Raw genomic sequence first — 17,781 nt, 5'->3', positions numbered from 1 at the left:
TTGACTATAAAAAGATAAATGCTTACCAGGTTCAGCTGGAACTCCGCGACTTTCAAAAATGCTGTTGAGAATATCTTCTTCGGATGGGTTGTCCCAAGTCTGCACACCATTATCAACATTTACGTAGTCATCAAACGATGCTTCGATATTTGCTACTTTTTTAAATGAAGACTGTAAAGCAGCCAAATCCGATTTTGAAAGAAGGTCCTCTTCATCCCAATGCTCAAATGGAATCTGAATAGCATCTTTTGAAAATCCAGCCTTTTTAAAACAGTTGGCAATTGTTTCTGGTTTAACACAGACATTCCATATATTGCTAAGATTTCGAACTGCTTGCAGCAAGTCTATGGCCATAACAGAATTTCCCTCATCCACTTGAGTCAATATATTCGTTAAAATTCGTTTTCTGTAATGTTGTTTCATGTTGTAGATAATGCCTTGGTCCATTGGTTGCAGTAACGAAGTCATGTTGGGAGGAAAATAAGCGAGATGAATGCTTCTCAACTTGTCTCTTACATCTTTAGGGTGGGCAGTGCAGGGTACTTTTTCCCGCGGGGCCGGAGTTCTCAGAGGGGTCCGGACTCGAGATTATACGTATTTATAAGAATTAGACATTATTGGAAAGGGCCCGCACTTGCAATTTTCCCCCGGGGCCCGGAATTTTCCCCCGGGGCCCGGATATGCTCTCTACGGCTCTGCTTGTCGGCATTAAAAATGTCGTTAATGTTGTAATTTTCAATTAATTTCGGTAAGACGTTCGTTACCCATTCATCACGGTTTTCTATGTTGGCGTCAGCACTTTCCCCACATAATGTCTTTTGAATAACGCCATGCCGACTTTTGAACTTGTCTAACCAATCTGTACCTGCCTCAAATTCGTGGGGTCCTAGTGCTTCCGCAAAATCTGTGGCCTTTTGCTTCAATAATGGTCCAGATAAAGGGAGATTCTTACCACGTGCAACGAGTAACCATTTCAGCATTGCTTCGTCAATATCCTCAAAATTACAAGGTCGAAGTCTTTTGCGTTTGATATTTACTGCCAAATCCTCCGCATTTTTTAAAATCACTTCCTTATTTTTTAAAATATTTGATAAAGTGCTGGGAAGAACTCCGAATTCTTTTTTTTTTTTTTCTTTTCTTCATTAACTTTGTTAATCATTAATAACTTTTTTTCAAGCGAAATGCAGCTTCGATGCGTCATTTTAACTTCAATCACTGAATAAAACTCTAATAGCTCAGCTCTTTCTGTTTTAATTTTGGGATTCCCCTCATTACAGTTTGTCCACATCTAACTGTAATTTTTTGCAACAGAAAACTTTTGGAAAAATTCACTATATGGAGACAAAAACTTAGGACGCTTAAATTTCCAGCTGTAAAATTTGTTCATTATATAGAAAACTTCACTATATAGAAATTCATTATAAGGAGACAAAAATACACCGAAAGTAGAACGAAAAAGCAGTGTCTTCGAAACCAGTTCATTATAAGGAGAGCTTCATTATATGGAAGTTCATTGTAGAGAAGTTCGACTGTATTTCATTTCATAATTATTTCAATTTCGATATCCTAAAGAAACTTATGAATATTGCTTTGTTCGTTCCATACTGTGGCAGCACTGCCACCGAATTGTCAACCATCATTACTCTTCTCCTACTCATTCATCGCTAACGTTCATTCTGCCGCTTGCCGTTCATTCCAATTCATTCTTATTGGAACACATATGCTATTGACGTTTGTCTGTCATTAACTTAACACACGTAAAAACAACAACACAACGAAAGTCAGGAGTTTTGCAAATTTCAACTTGCATTAGACCAATTATTTATTCTAAACAAAGATTTCCATAAAACTGTGTATAGTTATTAATGGAGAGTCGTTAATAGTAACAAAATTAAAGTGTAAAGTGCGTGATTGTTTGACAGAAAACATCAAAATCGGCATATTAATTGGCGCAAGGCAAAGGGAATAAAAGAGACAATGCATACAGCGGTCTTCTGGCGTAACGGAGGTGAAGATAAATACAAAAGTTCTTTATTTACAGTTTCCAATAAATCAACAATAGATGAATGTGTTAATTAAAAAAATTAATAAGAAAAAAACTAAAGACAAGCATGTGCGACGGTTCAAGTAACTGATGTGCGTTGTTAAAAGACACGTCGATTTTATAATTTTCTTACTAACCGGCGAATGTACAAAACTTGAAATTTCAGGGACACATAAATTATGAGGAAATAAATTACTAAGCTGCGCTGTGGGGAAAATGCGTTAACAGTAAACGATTTTTCGTTTTTGTGTATTAAATTATTGTTAATGAAAGTATAAAGCTAATTGTGTGTGCAAAACAAAAACAATTTGAAGTTAGAAATACATACGTATCACTTATAACAAATCAATGTTTGCACGTAAGCTATACGTAAACTGAAAATTTTAATGTAAAGAGTAAAACGAAAATTTAATGTGATTTTGAACTTCTATGCAGTTTTTGAAATAATATTAAAATGACATTTTAGTAATCACATCAAATATGTTCTACTAGAAATAAGTTTTCCAAAATATTTCTTCCCATACCGGGAATCGAACCCGGGCCTTCTGGGTGAAAGCCAGATATCCTAGCCACTAGACCATATGGGACCTTGACAACTCTACCACTGCATACCTTATATTGCATCGTAATAAAAAAAATATTATTAAAGAAAACAAACCTTTCCTGTCAGTGTCAATAATGTTTAAGGTGGTATTATGGTCTAGACGCCTTAATTTTAGGTATTTTTAAAACTAACGAAAAAAAAAAATTAAAAGCATTTTTACTGTCAATTTTTTATGGTTTTTATTAATATCGGAAAAGTATAAAAAAAAATAAATAAAAAAAAAAAAAATAAAAAATCGTGGAATTACAGGCCGGTGTAGTGGGGGCTACATAAAAAACGGTGCTCCATGGTTGACATGATTCCAACCCTTGTAGTGATCTAAAACAAACAAATTTTAAAAATTCTTATTAGTTAGGACGTCACTATAGGATTTCGCCAAATCAAAGAAAAAAAATTCACAAAATAGCGTCAACTTAAAAAAAAAATTTTTTTACCCTCTTTTTTTTTACCTTTTCAATTTTTTTAAAAATACTTCAGCCTTAAACTTTTCAAAATTCGAGGCAGGCGCGATAGACTGATGTACCTATAATAAAAAATTCGTATTAAACTTCAAAGCGATCGGTCAAGTAGAACTTGGGATATTATGACGGCCATCTCAAAAAAAGTAGTTTTGAGAAAATCGCGTTTAAAGTTTGAGCTACAATTCCAATAGAATAAATTAGATCATAATATTTACTGCTCACTCTGGATTAATCGGCGATATATTTCCAGGTATATATTATAGAGTATAAAGTATATATATATATGTATAGAATAAATAAAGGTTGTGTGGGATACAAAAGATTTTCTGGAAAGAACGAGTCCTCAAGTCGGTCCGGTAACATCTGCCGTTCATTGTGCGATTCGCTCCACTCGGCCGGCTTAGACGCCACGTCACAAAATCCGCTGTATCTCCGAAAATAATTCGAATTTTGAAAAATCCGTTGAAGGGCATATTTTTGAAGGTCTAAACTTTGAAAATATGCAAAAAAATAAAATCGATTTTTTTCAAATTTCTAGACTAGAATACCCCCTTAAAGGTGTTAATTATACTATCGCTTCTTTATTTGTATTCTTATCAAGCGAAAAAGATAAAATGCACGAACTAATACTGAAGTGCTGTCACTGTTTAAAGAAAGAAGGTTTCTCCACCAGTAGTAATTGGTTTATTATTTTGGAGATAGGGCGTATTAAGCAGCAAATTTTCAGTCAATAAAAGTTAAATCCTTAGGCGCTGCTTTATGATTTATGTGTTTTATATATACACACACATGTAATTGATCGATTGCGTATGCAACTATAGATAGTGATAAGCGGTTTTCCACAAATAATTTGCAATGAGATTCCTCGAGCCATTTATAGGTGAATATGAATACGTTTACATCTATGTTAATTTTCATAATACAAAAATTCACGACAAAGCTATGACTAAAAATTTAATAAAATATTTTGCAGTGGAAATCGCTTCACCAAATTTAAAATTCTGAGGCTAAATCATCAATTGCTGATGCACTTCAAAAATGGTGTGTAAGGTTTGCGGTTGTGAGCCATAGTAGCGACTAACCCAAAAACGAGCCCTTTAAATTTATTGGTCTACATGAAGAAAATAACAGCTATTGCTGAGTTGGGAATCAGTGTCAGTCGCGCCATTCATCATATGTGCCCTACCCAATTGCTTGAACAAGGTGTCGAAAGTATCACTATAGAGTGATATATTTTAGACACTCCCGTGACACCATTAATGTTAAACCAATTGCCAATGACAAAAATTCACTTCCCTTGCATTTATGATTCATAACAATTTAAGATCCTACTTTAAAATTACAATTTACCTATTTGGATAATAGTTTCATAACTTAAAACTAAAATTAAAAAAAAACAACACATATATAAATGCGATAACATCTGTGTTAATAGTTGAAACAATTGCCCGTTTGGCTGAAGTAAATTTTATCGCCCCAGATTCGTGCTTAATAAATAGTTTTGTTGTCTGTAAATAATGTTTATGCAACACGAAACGGCGGTTAACCAAAAGTGCTAGCGAAGAAAATTAAAATTTCAAGGTTCGATTATCTACCAACAAACTCACCGAATCGCTCATAGATAGTAAAAATATCATACTTACCAATAGGACTACAAATTGTTGTTTTTAGCCGGTTCGGAAGTTATTTAATTAAAGTATAATCATTATAAATGATAAGTCATAAATCTCCTCTCTTATCTTATCAAAGATTCGATTGTGCCATTTAAGCCTTGTCACTCAGCCTCTGGCACTCTTATAGACTTGTAAGAGCTCTGGTTCAAGTAAACTGTATCCATTCCAAATTTGGGTATCAAAAGACTGCAGACAAATATTATGTTAAATTAAAATCTGTCGTCGTGTACTTAAAAAATCCAAAACAGCACGCGAACTTAAAGTTATCACAAAAAAGGAAAGTTCATAAACAGCTGATTGTCTTGTTTTTGTGTGCCTGATAATACTACAGGAAGTTAGACGTTAAGACCTTTCCTGGGCTGGGACGTACGGACGACAATTACAGATGCTTGGGTTACCTACTCACGACCATATCATACGCAGACAAGAAGGTAATGCCCATGACATTATCACACCCTTTCGAAGTTCCATCTGCTTCATAACGAAAGTAATTCAGACTATTAACAGCGTATAATCTCCATACGTCATAAGTAGAGAGTCTGGAGGCAGGTTTTTCTTGTGGTTGATAGACACAATCACGAAACCAATTACTGTATTTTTCCATTCGGATATTGAACGTAACATCGGTAAGCGCCTGAATATTTCAGTAATGAGTGAAAGTCGTCCTTTTAGCGAAAAATAAATGCAAGTTTCAAAATAACATGCAATTTAAAAAGAAGCAAAGAAGAAGAAATATAATTAAAAAATTAGACGTGGCTCAAAGTCCCTTCATCTAGGGTTAATTTTGTGTGTAGAAATCTTGTCATATAACAATATTTTCATAAACAATTCCCAAATATTTAATTGAGTCCACCCTCTTTCTATTTTCTCTATTACAGACATACTTGAAGGTCTTCGCCCGGGATCACCAAAGCCGGGACACATTGAACGCGTCGACTCCACAAAGAGCGCCGACAACGCACAGACCGATGCCAACAAGAGTGATGATCCTGTCATCACACAACGTTTCCTCAAAATCAATGTACGCCATATCACCGATGGACAAGGTGTTGTCGGTGGTGTCCTTTTGGTCACACCCAATGCCGTTATGTTCGATCCGAACGTTTCTGATCCGCTAGTAATTGAACATGGACCAGAGAGTTATGGTGTAATTGCACCAATGGAATTGGTCGTCAATGCGGCAATCTTTCATGATATAGCGCATATGCGCGTGTCAGGCGGTGTGAATACTGAGCAAAATGAAAATGCCGAAATCTACTATCCAAAAGCAGTATTAGAAGCGCAACAGGCTAAAGAGGCCAAAGAGGAAGAGGCGGGCGAAGAGGATGGTGGTTCGGCCAAACAACGTGCGGAAGGTAATTGTATGCATAAAAAACTGATAAATATGCAGTGTAATATTATTCATACCACATGTGTATTAATATATTCTTATTTAAAAAAACGCAGGTGGTTCGATGGAAACATGTGACGATCAGGAATCTTTGTGCTCGCACACGGGCGAACGTGATGTAAGTGATTGCTGAGCATATTAACATATATTGTATGTATGTGAAATATATGTATGTACTTTATGCTTAGCAGAAAGATGACGAGAAGGGTGTGGAAGCCAAAGAAAGTGCTAAGACTGATAATGATGATGATGATGGTGCGAAAACCAACAAAACTGCTGACGAAGCTGACGCTGATGATATGAAGAAAAGCCTTAATCTATCCGATACGCGTACCACTCTGGAGGAACGACGCAAAAGCCTATTGGACCATCACTGGGCCATACCAAGCAAGGATCGGTAAGCAATCAGCATTCAAATTGTCATTTACTACAAAATTTACGCCGCATGCATTTTTAATTACGTTTACGTTCTCGCCTTCGTCTTTGTGCTCGTCTCTCACTTTTCCTCCGCTAATTTTTGTTTCTTTGTATCCTGGGTGGGTCAACGATGTATACGGGAATATGCGAGTTTATCCTATGTGTATTTCATGTATATCCTTACTTGAGGTTTTAAGGTAAAAAAAGACAGCTATACAATAAAGACATTTTAAAGTTAAATCAATTATTCTTATAATCCTGAATAGTTTTACAAAAAGTTAAATGAGAAAGGAGAGTAGTGTAATAACTTACCTACAATTGATGTATCTTAAGATCGGCCTAGTCAGTCACAATGGTATTCCGAAATTTGTTTCCCAAATTTTTTTGAAATAAATGCTATCGAGTTTTAAGACAACACACGTTTTTTAACATTCAAAATAAAATAATAAAATTGTTTGATTGGAGAATAGTTTACCTCCTAATATACAATATATGTAAAGATTTATGTATATCGCACTTCCACAAAAACATTAAAAACAAAAAAATGTATCCAATTTGAATATATGAAACTCGTAACAACCGATCTATAACAACTGGGCTTTTCCATATATTTTTCCTAAAAAATATGAAAATCTCTTTCTTTGCCTTTTGAAGCCATAAAACTTAAGCAGTGATGAAAATTTCTATACACTCAGACAATGTAGAGGCAGTATAGGCCAATATTAATATTACTTGGAATTTTATATAAAAACTCACATATAAAAACGTTTTCTGGTTTCAAATCCAATTAAAAAAACTTCTTAACTAAAGCTCTAAAGTGAATCCGTTTTTAATTTGGTACTGATTGCTCGGGTGCCTTGGAATAACACCACAACTGACCAAAAAAAAAGCCTAAGGCTGACGATTAAGGATTTATTTTCAAAGGGCCTATTTAATAGATATTGCTGATATTTCTTATTATTCTAATACCAAATGGCGTTGAGAGAGCCAATTTTAGACACCGTATTTCGTCTGCGGAATGGTTTCACGTAAAATGTTTGTCCTGGAACAAAAACCTAACTTTTTTATAATCTATGGTATTGACGATGGATATTTTTCTTTATATATTTCCAAGACATTTGCAAAACCGATCGAAATAAGTAATCTCTTTCCGCCCAGTTTAAAAAAGTATTTGAGATTTGTATTTAAGACATTAAAAATAAGATTTTCCAAAGTCTAAGGTGGTGCTGCCCTTCATTGCTCCTCGTAATGCTTTTTTGTATCGATAAAAGAGTTTGAGGTCGAGTTTAAAAAAAAATTCAAAGAAAAACTGTATCCTTGAGAGAGTAAAAAAACTGATAAAAATTTTAAAAATCTTTTTCCGAGAAATTTTAAGTATATAAACGGGTTTTAGTATTATTTACTTGATATCAAATTGACCTTACTCGTTTTGAGCGGATCGAATACTTCTCTTTTCGCTTTGTTTTTTGTTTCTCTTCTGATTTACAGAGCCCAGCGTAGCGTAAATTTAAAATCACAATATTGTAAAAAAATAATTGTTATTAGTTTTAAATTTGTATTTTTTTTATTAAAATTTTTTTTTCTTCATTAGAAAGGTAACCCCATTTATAATCAGAATATTTTCGACTTTTAAAAAAATATCAGCTCTCATATTTTACAATTTACTTGTTGACGTCAGGTGTTAAAAACGCCACACTCGCTGTACTAATTTTTTCTACTGACTTACACAAGTTATTAAACTTTTTGGTAGCCCATGCCAATTTTCTCACCTAAAAATATATTCTTTTACCCTTATATCAATACTAACATTCATAGATATTTGTTTACCAATTTACACCCATTAAAAATGTACCATCATTAAAGTAGGCCGTAAGTAATTGACGATAGTTCAACCTTTTCTCGCTCTATACGCGGTCTCGTGTTTCTCTTTTCACACGCCGCCTAATCACGCATGCAAAGACGATATGTGTGGGTCCATGTGCGTGTGCCTATGTACACTAATTGGTTGTTGTTATATAAGTATTATAAAAATGTAAACTTTCGAATTCGATTTAATTTTATTAAATTTTTATTTTCTATATTTTCATACCAATGTGCGTTGTGAAACTTCCTCACAATCACACATGTACCGTATGTATCTTTAAAAAATTCACAACAAAAAACTTAAATACCGAAAACTGGGATTTTTTGCTGCTATGGCAAAATATAATTGGCTACAACTTTCAACATCCACTCTCGTGTCTCCCTCTCAACTGCTATGGTACCACTGCCACTATCCATCTTTTGTTTCCATACCGACCGATATGTCTCAAACGAAACGAGTATCAATCACCATTACCACAACCACTGCTACACGTGCTTTCACAAACATACAATACATAAAAACGCAAATGTTCAAACAATTCAGCTTTTATTATCTTAATTCTCGAAGATCATCGGAAGACGAGGGCGACAACGAATCGCAAACGACCATCGATAGTGGCGCTCGTGGGCAGGATCCACACTCGGCCACCTCCTCGATCAGCGGTGTTGGTGCAGTCAGTGGTGTCGGTGTGAGCGTGCCTGGCGGTTTGGCTCCCGCCGATCTGGAACATTTGGAGGAATTATCGAAGCAATCGTGCTACGATTCTGGCATCGATATACGCGAACCCATACCAAATTTGCAGCCCATACCAAAGAAGACCGTCTACAGTGACGCCGATATTGTGCTGAGCTCCGACTGGGTGCCGCCGAAAACCATCTCACCGTCATTGATGAGCGAATCGCCGCCGCGCAGCTCCGTGCTGAGCGCACAAAGTCTCGACGCGGGCTCGGGTTCAGGTGGTGGACGTAAGAAGACCTCTAGCGTTAGCTTCAGCGTTGACGACAACAATGGCGAGCAACAAGCTGCTGCGGCAGTGGCGGCATCGGCGGCGGCGACAGCCAATCAGAGTGACAAGAATGCCGAAAAGAAAAATAAAGTATACAAATTAGAATTGATATTGATTTTGTAGGATTTCTTTTTAAGTTTCTGTTTTATTTTTTCATATAGATGTTGAAACGCTTATCGTATCCATTGACATGGGTTGAAGGTCTCACTGGCGAAGCAGGTGGCCCTCCGGGCACTGGTGGAAGCCTCGGCAAGTCAGCGGATTCTGAATCGGCGCCCAATACGGGCGACTCGAATCAGAGCGTATTTTCGAAAGTATTCTCAAGGTGAATTCATTAAAAAATTAAGCATATTTTAATAGTATTGAAAGTTGAAAGTTTCCTTACGTAGTTCCTTTTAATTTTATGAAAAGCGCAAAATTAATTGGTATTTAACTTTTTTTCATTGATTTTCTTCTTTTCCAAAATCAAAACCGACATTATTTGTAAAACAAAAACGCTCACTAATCTTGCGGCGATTGGAATATGTTTATTTTGAAATTAAAAAACACTTATCAACACTAATTAATCACGAAAAATGTAAAATAATTTTTTTCGAATTTTTATTCACATACAAAACGGCACCCGTCCAATGCTCAATCAAACACGCTCGCTTCACCATACACTAAAAATACCAAAACTAATATTTTTACTTTATTACTATCCGTACTTTTCAAACCTACAACCCATTACTCCACTTAACTCACCTCACTCCAAACAAAAAACCGGAAAAAACACATTTTTGTTTTGTTCAAATACTCTTAGTTCACCCATCACTTTGGTCTCAGAGTTGGGTGGTAATTTATTTTCAAAAACACCGTCCGAAGACTCTGGTGGCTCACCAGTGCCACCACTGACTCCGCATTCAACTCATTCCGAGGGTCATATTTCCACTGGGTAAGAATTAGTTGTTTTGCATTTATTTAAATTTGGTTAATAGCATAGCAAGCAACAACTGTAAAGTTTTGAAACCGAAAAAAGACAAAATGCAGTTTTTATGGGTTTTTTAAGTGCTTGAGTGTCGTTTCATTGTCCTCCGCAATATCAAATAGCAAACTTCATCCTGAGTGCTTATTATTTTTCGTTCCTTCCTCATTGCCTTAAGTTCAGTTATGTGATCGGTTTTTTTAAGTAAAACATTTAAATTTTGAATTCTGAAATCAATCCCAATTGTGCTGTCGCGGGTGCGAGAACACATACTTCTTGTTTTATTTTTTCCTGATTTATTTTTCCATGTAAATATGTGGCATCCAAATCTTCAATGTGTTGTATGTAGAAGGGTTTATTATTTATTCACACAATCTCTCTTCTTGCACTTGTTAATTATTTATTTATAAAGTTTTAGTAAAAACCAAAAAAATTTTAGTCCTGATAAGTTTGTTGTGCAACTAGAGCATATAAAAAAATAAAGAAAAATTATAAAGGGTGGATCATCAGTTGGCTGCTTTTTAAGAATGCATAAAGAGCGTAGTTCAATATTTAGTGGAAAACGTTAAACTTCCGATTAAGTTTCTAGAATATAACTTTATTCAAGTTGCTGCCTGGGCTGGATCATCCTTTCAACTCATTTCCCAAGCCAATGCTAAAGGTGTGTGACTCTATTTCACGAACTTGAAAAGCCCAACGGGGTATTATCACAACTTACTTTCCGGCTCTGAGAAAATGGAACCATAGGGAAGGGCTATTAGAGAAGTGGGTTTAAGTGAACATGTGAAGAGGTGGTTAGTATCATGAGGGTACCTTCACATGCCGGATACATGTTGAGTATTTTGGGTAAGGGTTTAATCTGCTGCAATATCCAGAACGTAATTGTGCCAAAAAACAACTAGTCGTCTTTGAGATGCCTTCGGTCTTTCTGCTAAAACCAAAAGTCACTCAAGTTCTTATTTTTATTATTGTATTTCAACCCACAACTTGTCGGTAATTATGGCTTCATCGCCAAAGTGGCGCTTCCAGCAGCATTTTCGAAAATATGTCCAATGAAAATCACGTGCTGTTATTTCCATCACTGCTGGGGTCAATTTCGTTTATTCACATAGTCGTCGAGATGAGAATTTGACTAGTTTGAAATATCTTTTCACTAAATAAACTGTCTGGTTGATGAAGTAGGTACTCACTTTAGAATTAACTTTTCAAGATTTAGAAATTTTATTGGCCTACTTCAGTCTGCAGGCATATGAATGATATTGAGTTTCCGCCACTTTCAATAGCTGGCAGCGTAAAAATAACGTGATTTAAAGTGAAACCAGCCGATAAACCTCTCTTTACTATTTTAAGTTAACATCTTTAAGTTAAAAATAGCCTAAGTAAAGAAAACACTTATCCAACCTAGACTTAATTTACATAAACGGGAAAATAATCATTAGTGAAATATTTCGTATTTCTAGGTATTTCGATATCTACATATAGGTTTTTGATTAGTTTCACAATCATCAATAAACATTTGTGAAATAATGATATGAAAACAGTCCTTAATCGTATATAAATATATTTCTGTATATACAGATAGTGCAAGATTCTAATGGGGCTCCTTTGAAAAGGTCTATCAAATCGTAGAAATTGACGAATCCTGAATATATTATTTATAATTTTTTTTACTACCAAATATAAATAAATGCCCTCGTATAGCTGCGGGTCGAAAAAGAAACGGTCACTGTAGCTGAGTATATTTTTGCTCCACCTTTCGGTGGGAGGTCCTCCTCCGACATGTTAAAACAAAACAATGTGCAGATCGTAGGCGCCATATAATTGTAGATCACGTCAGTTGTGGGACAACAGTAATATAAATATCACAATTTGCAAAAGAAGTTTTGCCTAAACACCTTCAAGTGTTAAAATCCTCAGAAGTGCGTAAACATTTTCCTATTGATTCAGAGAAGTGTAAGAAAAATAGGCGAGCATTTACTATGCGCTGTTTTAGGTTTTATTATAAGTTGTATATAGATTAAACATATTATGGCTCCTACATACCCTGTTCCGCAAAATACAATGCTTTACTAATAAAGCCATTAAACTATTCTGAACTTTAAAGTTGTTTAACTTCTTCATATTCTCAACTGCCTAACAGAGATAAATTTGATGCGTACAAAACTACGGCACAACCAGTTGCTCCTTACCTCAACCATGATTCATTTCACTTTATTTTACTTTAAATCTAGCTAGAGAATAAGGGCAATTGTTAAGCTCTATAACTACACTAAGCGAAATAACTACATGGAAATAGCATCCGCAACTTTTTGGAAAATTTTGGTGGATACGAAAAAATTAAAAGAACTGGTTCGAAGCCTAAGATTGACGACAGGTACAACAGAGAGATAAGACGGTTGGCTGTCAAAAAAACACCATCCCTAACTAAATTAGATGTGAACTTTCTCTCCATTTTACGAAGAGAAAAATATAGCAAATTTTGAGTGAAGGTTCGAATTTAAAATATCAAAATAGACTAGCTGAATCGAAGCTTACACCACGTCACAAAGATGTAGACTTGATTTCGCCTACATACTAGTATGTATAATCATAAGTTTTGGGATGACGAATGGCAATCCATCATTTTTAACGATGCAAAAAAAAATTAGTATCGATGGTTATTAGAAGTATTGGAGAGATATTCGTGAGCTACGACAAGCGCGTCACTCCCGAAACTTCCACGGTGGCTCTCTATGACCAATTTGTTTAATTTGGAATAAGATGAACGCAGAACGCAGAAAATTACGAATTTTACCGAATAATTTCTCGGTGACTCTTGGACTTATCAAGAGGACAATGCATCTATTCACAGCGTTAAGGGCAATAAGGAGTTTTTTGTGTCGAAAAATCTGCCTGCTGAGGTGGGCCGCAATTAGTCCAGACCTAAATACTATGGAGAGCCTCTGCAGCATTCTTAGCGAACAAGTTTTTAAAGGCGGACGCAAGTTTATATACATATAATTGGCACGTACACCCTTTTTGGGTGTTTGGCCGAGCTCCTCCTCCTGTTTGTGGTGTGCGTCTTGATGTTGTTCTGACTTCGAACGGCAGATATTTTTATTTCATAGCAGAAATACAATTGTCATTGCCTGCCGAGGGGCGACCGCTATTAGAAAAATGTTTTTCTTAATTTTGGTGTTTCCCCGAGATTCGAACCTACGTTCTCTCTGTGAATTCCGAATGGTAGTCACGCACCAACCCATTCGGATACGGCGGCCGCCTATTACACCTTAAAAAAGCTATTCAATAGGAATGGGCAAAAAAGGGCAAAATGGGCAAGTTACTCTTAAATTCGACTCCTCCACGACTAGTCTCGATTACAGCAAATAACGGAGGACATACAAACTATTAAATATTGTTTTCTTAAGATTTATTATTTTCTTAGGTTTAAGGGGGGAGCCTGGTTTATAGGGTCAAAAAACTCTTTCTTTTTTTTTTTCGTTTAAAGCGATTCCTAACATATTTCAGAATATTCACACAAAGTTACAGAGCCTAATTCTCAATATTTCCGTAGATACAAAGCCAAAGGTAGGCGAGCGTTAGGTAGTTACGCTGTGACCGGACAGCTATAGTACAAACTTTATCTTCTTTTCTCGACTTTTCATTTTTATGATTTCTTTGAATTGGCGTACATGAATGAACCTTTCGAAATAATCATAGCTTGTTCCCTTCAGTATTAAATTCTCTTCTATTTGAACTAACAAAATAGATAAAAAAAATTTTCAAAATTTTTATACCAAGTTGAAGTGAATTTTTTTTATAGAAAGGCATTTTTTTCTTTAAAACCTCCAAAAAGTTGAAATTTTGGAATTTCTCTCAGTTTTCTTAGTTCATCTAGAATAAAAAATCATGATAATTAGAAATCCATTTGAATTTTTTGCTTTAGATAATAATTACGAGCTGTATCTTGTACGCCAGTTGGAAACTTTTAATTTTTTTCAACTTATTTTAACCAGTATAAAAATTTTGTATACCTTTTAAATGTTCATTAAAAGATAGAAAAAACTTTGCAGTGCTAAATTAATTTTTTCCTTAAAAAAAAAAAATCGCAAAGAGATGCAATTTTTGGACCTCATAAACCAGGGTCCCCCCTTAATATTATTATGGTCCCATATACCTATTTCCTTTTACGCCGTTGAAAATGATAAAATTTTTACAATATTAGGCTGAAATAATCTTATTCTTACATTTGTTTTCTTCCGTTATGCCGAAAGGTAAAAAGATTTAGTTTCTGATTATTTTATTACAACAAAAAAGCAATTGTTTGTTCAGTGTCCCATATAGGTATATCGCTTAGTGTATTGGGCTAAGGGCTTTAAAAGTGCGGAACCGAAAATATGTTTAGGTTTTGTTGATTGAAATTGACTATTTTATTTTTAGTTATAATTAATAAAACAGAAATATATTACGGCAAATATGAAGTCGACGCAGTTGAGGCTTTATACAATAATAACATAATAACTATTTTATATAAAACGCACTCACTATGTTATCTCTCTTCAAGAAAACACTTTGAATAGGCGAAATCTTTTTACAGCGTTAAAAAATAAAAATTTAGCTAACTAAAAATCTGTCTAGTTTTTTCTAGTTCTTAAGGTATTTTTTTTTGTTTCCTTGAAAATGTTTTGGTAAATTTTGTCTACCTATGTTACATACATTTCTCTTTGTGTGCTCTATGTAAAAAAGTTTCACTGTTAGTTTTATTTACAGAAATGTTTATTTAAATTGTAATTTATGTGCAAATTTTCCTATATTTGTTTTTGTAAATAAATAGCTTAGTATTTTAATTTACTTTCACTCACTTGTGTCTAAATAATATACAAATTTTAATTAATTAGAAAATTTACACGCTTCCTTTTCCTTAATAATAGGCACATCCATGAATAATTTGTTTCTTGCCTCAGTGTGTGTGAATAAATTGTTTAATACCTTTTATTTCACATTTCAAAGTTGTTGAACAAAAAATCACTTCCCCAACTTTCATTCTACGAGCATTCGTTTGTATGCGTTTGTAGGTAGTTTCGAAATAATTGCATTTTCGAAATTTATTACATTTCAGTGTCAAGGAAAATCAATCGAAGTGCAAATAGTGTGCTACATTTTGTTTTTACTTTTATATTATAAATTAATTCCTTATTTTTTTCCTAATGCAGACGCTCATCGATTGGCACATTTATGCGTCCACAATCGTCGGAGGGCACTGCTTCCACAACGAAATTGAAGGATGTTAAACCGCAACCCAAATTAGATTACCGATCGATGGTATCAGTTGATGACAAACCGGAGTTGTTCATTAGCGTTGATAGTAAGTGTCATGAATATTTTAGAACATATTTAGTTTTTTATTTAATTCAATTTGCTTTTAATAATTTAAAATTGTCAAGTAATTACTAATGTTAAAGTTGGTATCAATACAGATCACATTTTGGTAATTACTAATTTTTGGGGTTAACCGAAATTTAAGAAATTAAAGAAGATTATGTAGTTTCCGCAGCATAAATCACTTTTTCATTTCTTACGATATCAAACGATTTTTTTCACTGTATGTCATTTATCATCATCAGAGCAAAACGAACTGATTGGCTTAGTACTATTTTAGAAATGAAATCCTAAAACACCTGTGAATCGGAATCAAGTTAAAAGTCGAAAATGGCAGTTGTTTAGGCCGGAATGCGAAAAGTGGAGCTGTGGAGTAAAAGAACAAATTGTCGATGATTAAAATCACCAAGTTAGCAAAAGACTTTTTGCATTGATTTGCGTAAAGATACGCAGGCTTTCGAATAATCATTTCCTCAAACGCCTTTATTTTAGGAGGCTGATACAGTTAGGACTTCAGCTGTAAAAACCATTGCACTAATTACTCGATTTTCTTAAGCCTTGGATATGACCTTTGCTTTGGAATTTTCATCCGATTAGATCCGATTTAGATGAAATATGCGCGTTTTGTTCAGTAACTTTTGTAAACACATTTCGAAGGCAATTTTATAAATTCACGATTGTAAGTCATTTTTGTTGTTGTAGCAGCATAAACATTCACCATAAATTTATGGGAAATGCTGCTGAAGTGACAATCCTTGACCGGATGCAAATCCGGGACGTTTCGGTAATTTTCGGTTTTTGGTAACGTGGAATCGACTGTCCTTGAAACGATTGTCGAAGTCTTCTTCTCTGTTGGCAATAAACTTAATCAGCTCATTTTCACAAGCCTCTCTGAAGTAAATTTTTTACTTTTAAGATTTAAATTTTGCAAATGCTTTAAAATGTGATAATTGCATGGCAGTCTAGACGATAGGGCAGAATCTGCCATTGAAGCTCTCTGAGTTTCTCACTCGTCGTTAAAAATGTGTGCGGCCTGGTGTTGTCTTGATTGAACAGAGCACCCTTCCGACTCTCCAACTCTGACTATTCGTGATCGATCGCCTGCTTCAATTTGGTCTGCAGCTGAATGAAGAGATCTTAATTAGGTGTTTGAATCGATAGGTTCAGCTTATAGTGAATGATTTCATTTTCATCCTACCGAACACACAGCAAAGCTATTTAGGCCGACTCACCGCAATTTAACCACAATATTTTTCGTCCGTTACCAGCCGCTTTACAAATAAATGTTTCGACTTTTTACATTTCTGCAAATAATTAATTATAGACCTTAATTCATATGGCGGCCGCTGTACCCGAAAGGGGTTGGTGCGTGACTACCATTCAGAATTCAGAGAGGAGTAGGTGCGAATCTCGGTGAATCACCAAAATTGAGAAAAAGTTGTCCTAATAGCGGTCGCCCCTCGGCAGGCAATGGCAAACCTCCGAGTGTATTTCTGCCATGAAAAAGCTCCTCATAAAAAATATTTGCGTTCGGAGTCAGCTTGAGACTGTAGGTCGCTCCATTTGATGAAAACAACATCAAGACGCACGCCACAATTAGGAGGAGGAAAATACCCTAAAAGGGTGTACGCGCCAATTATATATATAAATTATATGGTACCTGAGTTTTTTCTTGAAATCAGATGTATTAAAATAATTCCAAAAGGTTCTCGGGCTAATCTCCAGCTAAGTATTAATATGTCAGTCAGACTCCACAACTCTCATTATTTTTATCGACATTTTCAATTACCTACTGAAGCGTGCCTTATTTTCCGGATTTATATTACCAAAACGGAACCGTCGCAGCCAGCTTTCGGTATTGCATTAGGCCCATAAACAGCACAAATTTTTTGACCGCCTGTTATTCGTGAGATATGGCTCACTAAAACATTTGGCCGAAAATGGCCAGAATTTTTACTTTCCTTAATATTTCATTATGGCTTTCTAGTGGAATTTTCAGC

At 35.0% G+C, this 17,781-nt stretch overlaps 1 protein-coding gene and 1 non-coding gene across 12 annotated transcripts in view; one reads left to right on the top strand and one right to left on the bottom strand.

Annotated features, from left to right (window-relative positions):
- LOC128871750 (TLD domain-containing protein 2) overlaps window positions 1-17,781 on the top strand; it is a 319,890-nt gene that overhangs the window by 188,902 nt on the left and 113,207 nt on the right. For 3 of the 11 annotated variants that reach the window (XM_054113785.1, XM_054113781.1, XM_054113780.1), the window contains 6 exons: window positions 5,661-6,137; window positions 6,229-6,290; window positions 6,361-6,569; window positions 8,997-9,549; window positions 9,621-9,784; window positions 15,616-15,767. In XM_054113785.1, coding sequence (XP_053969760.1) covers window positions 5,661-6,137; window positions 6,229-6,290; window positions 6,361-6,569; window positions 8,997-9,549; window positions 9,621-9,784; window positions 15,616-15,767 — 1,617 coding nt within the window. Of the gene's footprint in view, window positions 1-1,767; window positions 2,009-5,660; window positions 6,138-6,228; window positions 6,291-6,360; window positions 6,570-8,996; window positions 9,550-9,620; window positions 9,785-15,615; window positions 15,768-17,781 lie in introns of those variants that run through there. The other 8 variants (XM_054113786.1, XM_054113784.1, XM_054113794.1 and 5 more) reach the window with 6 other exon arrangements.
- Trnae-uuc (transfer RNA glutamic acid (anticodon UUC)) lies at window positions 2,560-2,631 on the bottom strand. The gene has a single exon. It is a non-coding gene; the product is annotated as a tRNA-Glu (tRNA).

This window comes from Anastrepha ludens, chromosome 2 (genome assembly GCF_028408465.1).
Source record: "Anastrepha ludens isolate Willacy chromosome 2, idAnaLude1.1, whole genome shotgun sequence".
NCBI lineage: Eukaryota > Metazoa > Arthropoda > Insecta > Diptera > Tephritidae > Anastrepha > Anastrepha ludens.
This window is presented reverse-complemented; position numbering and strand designations above follow the sequence as displayed.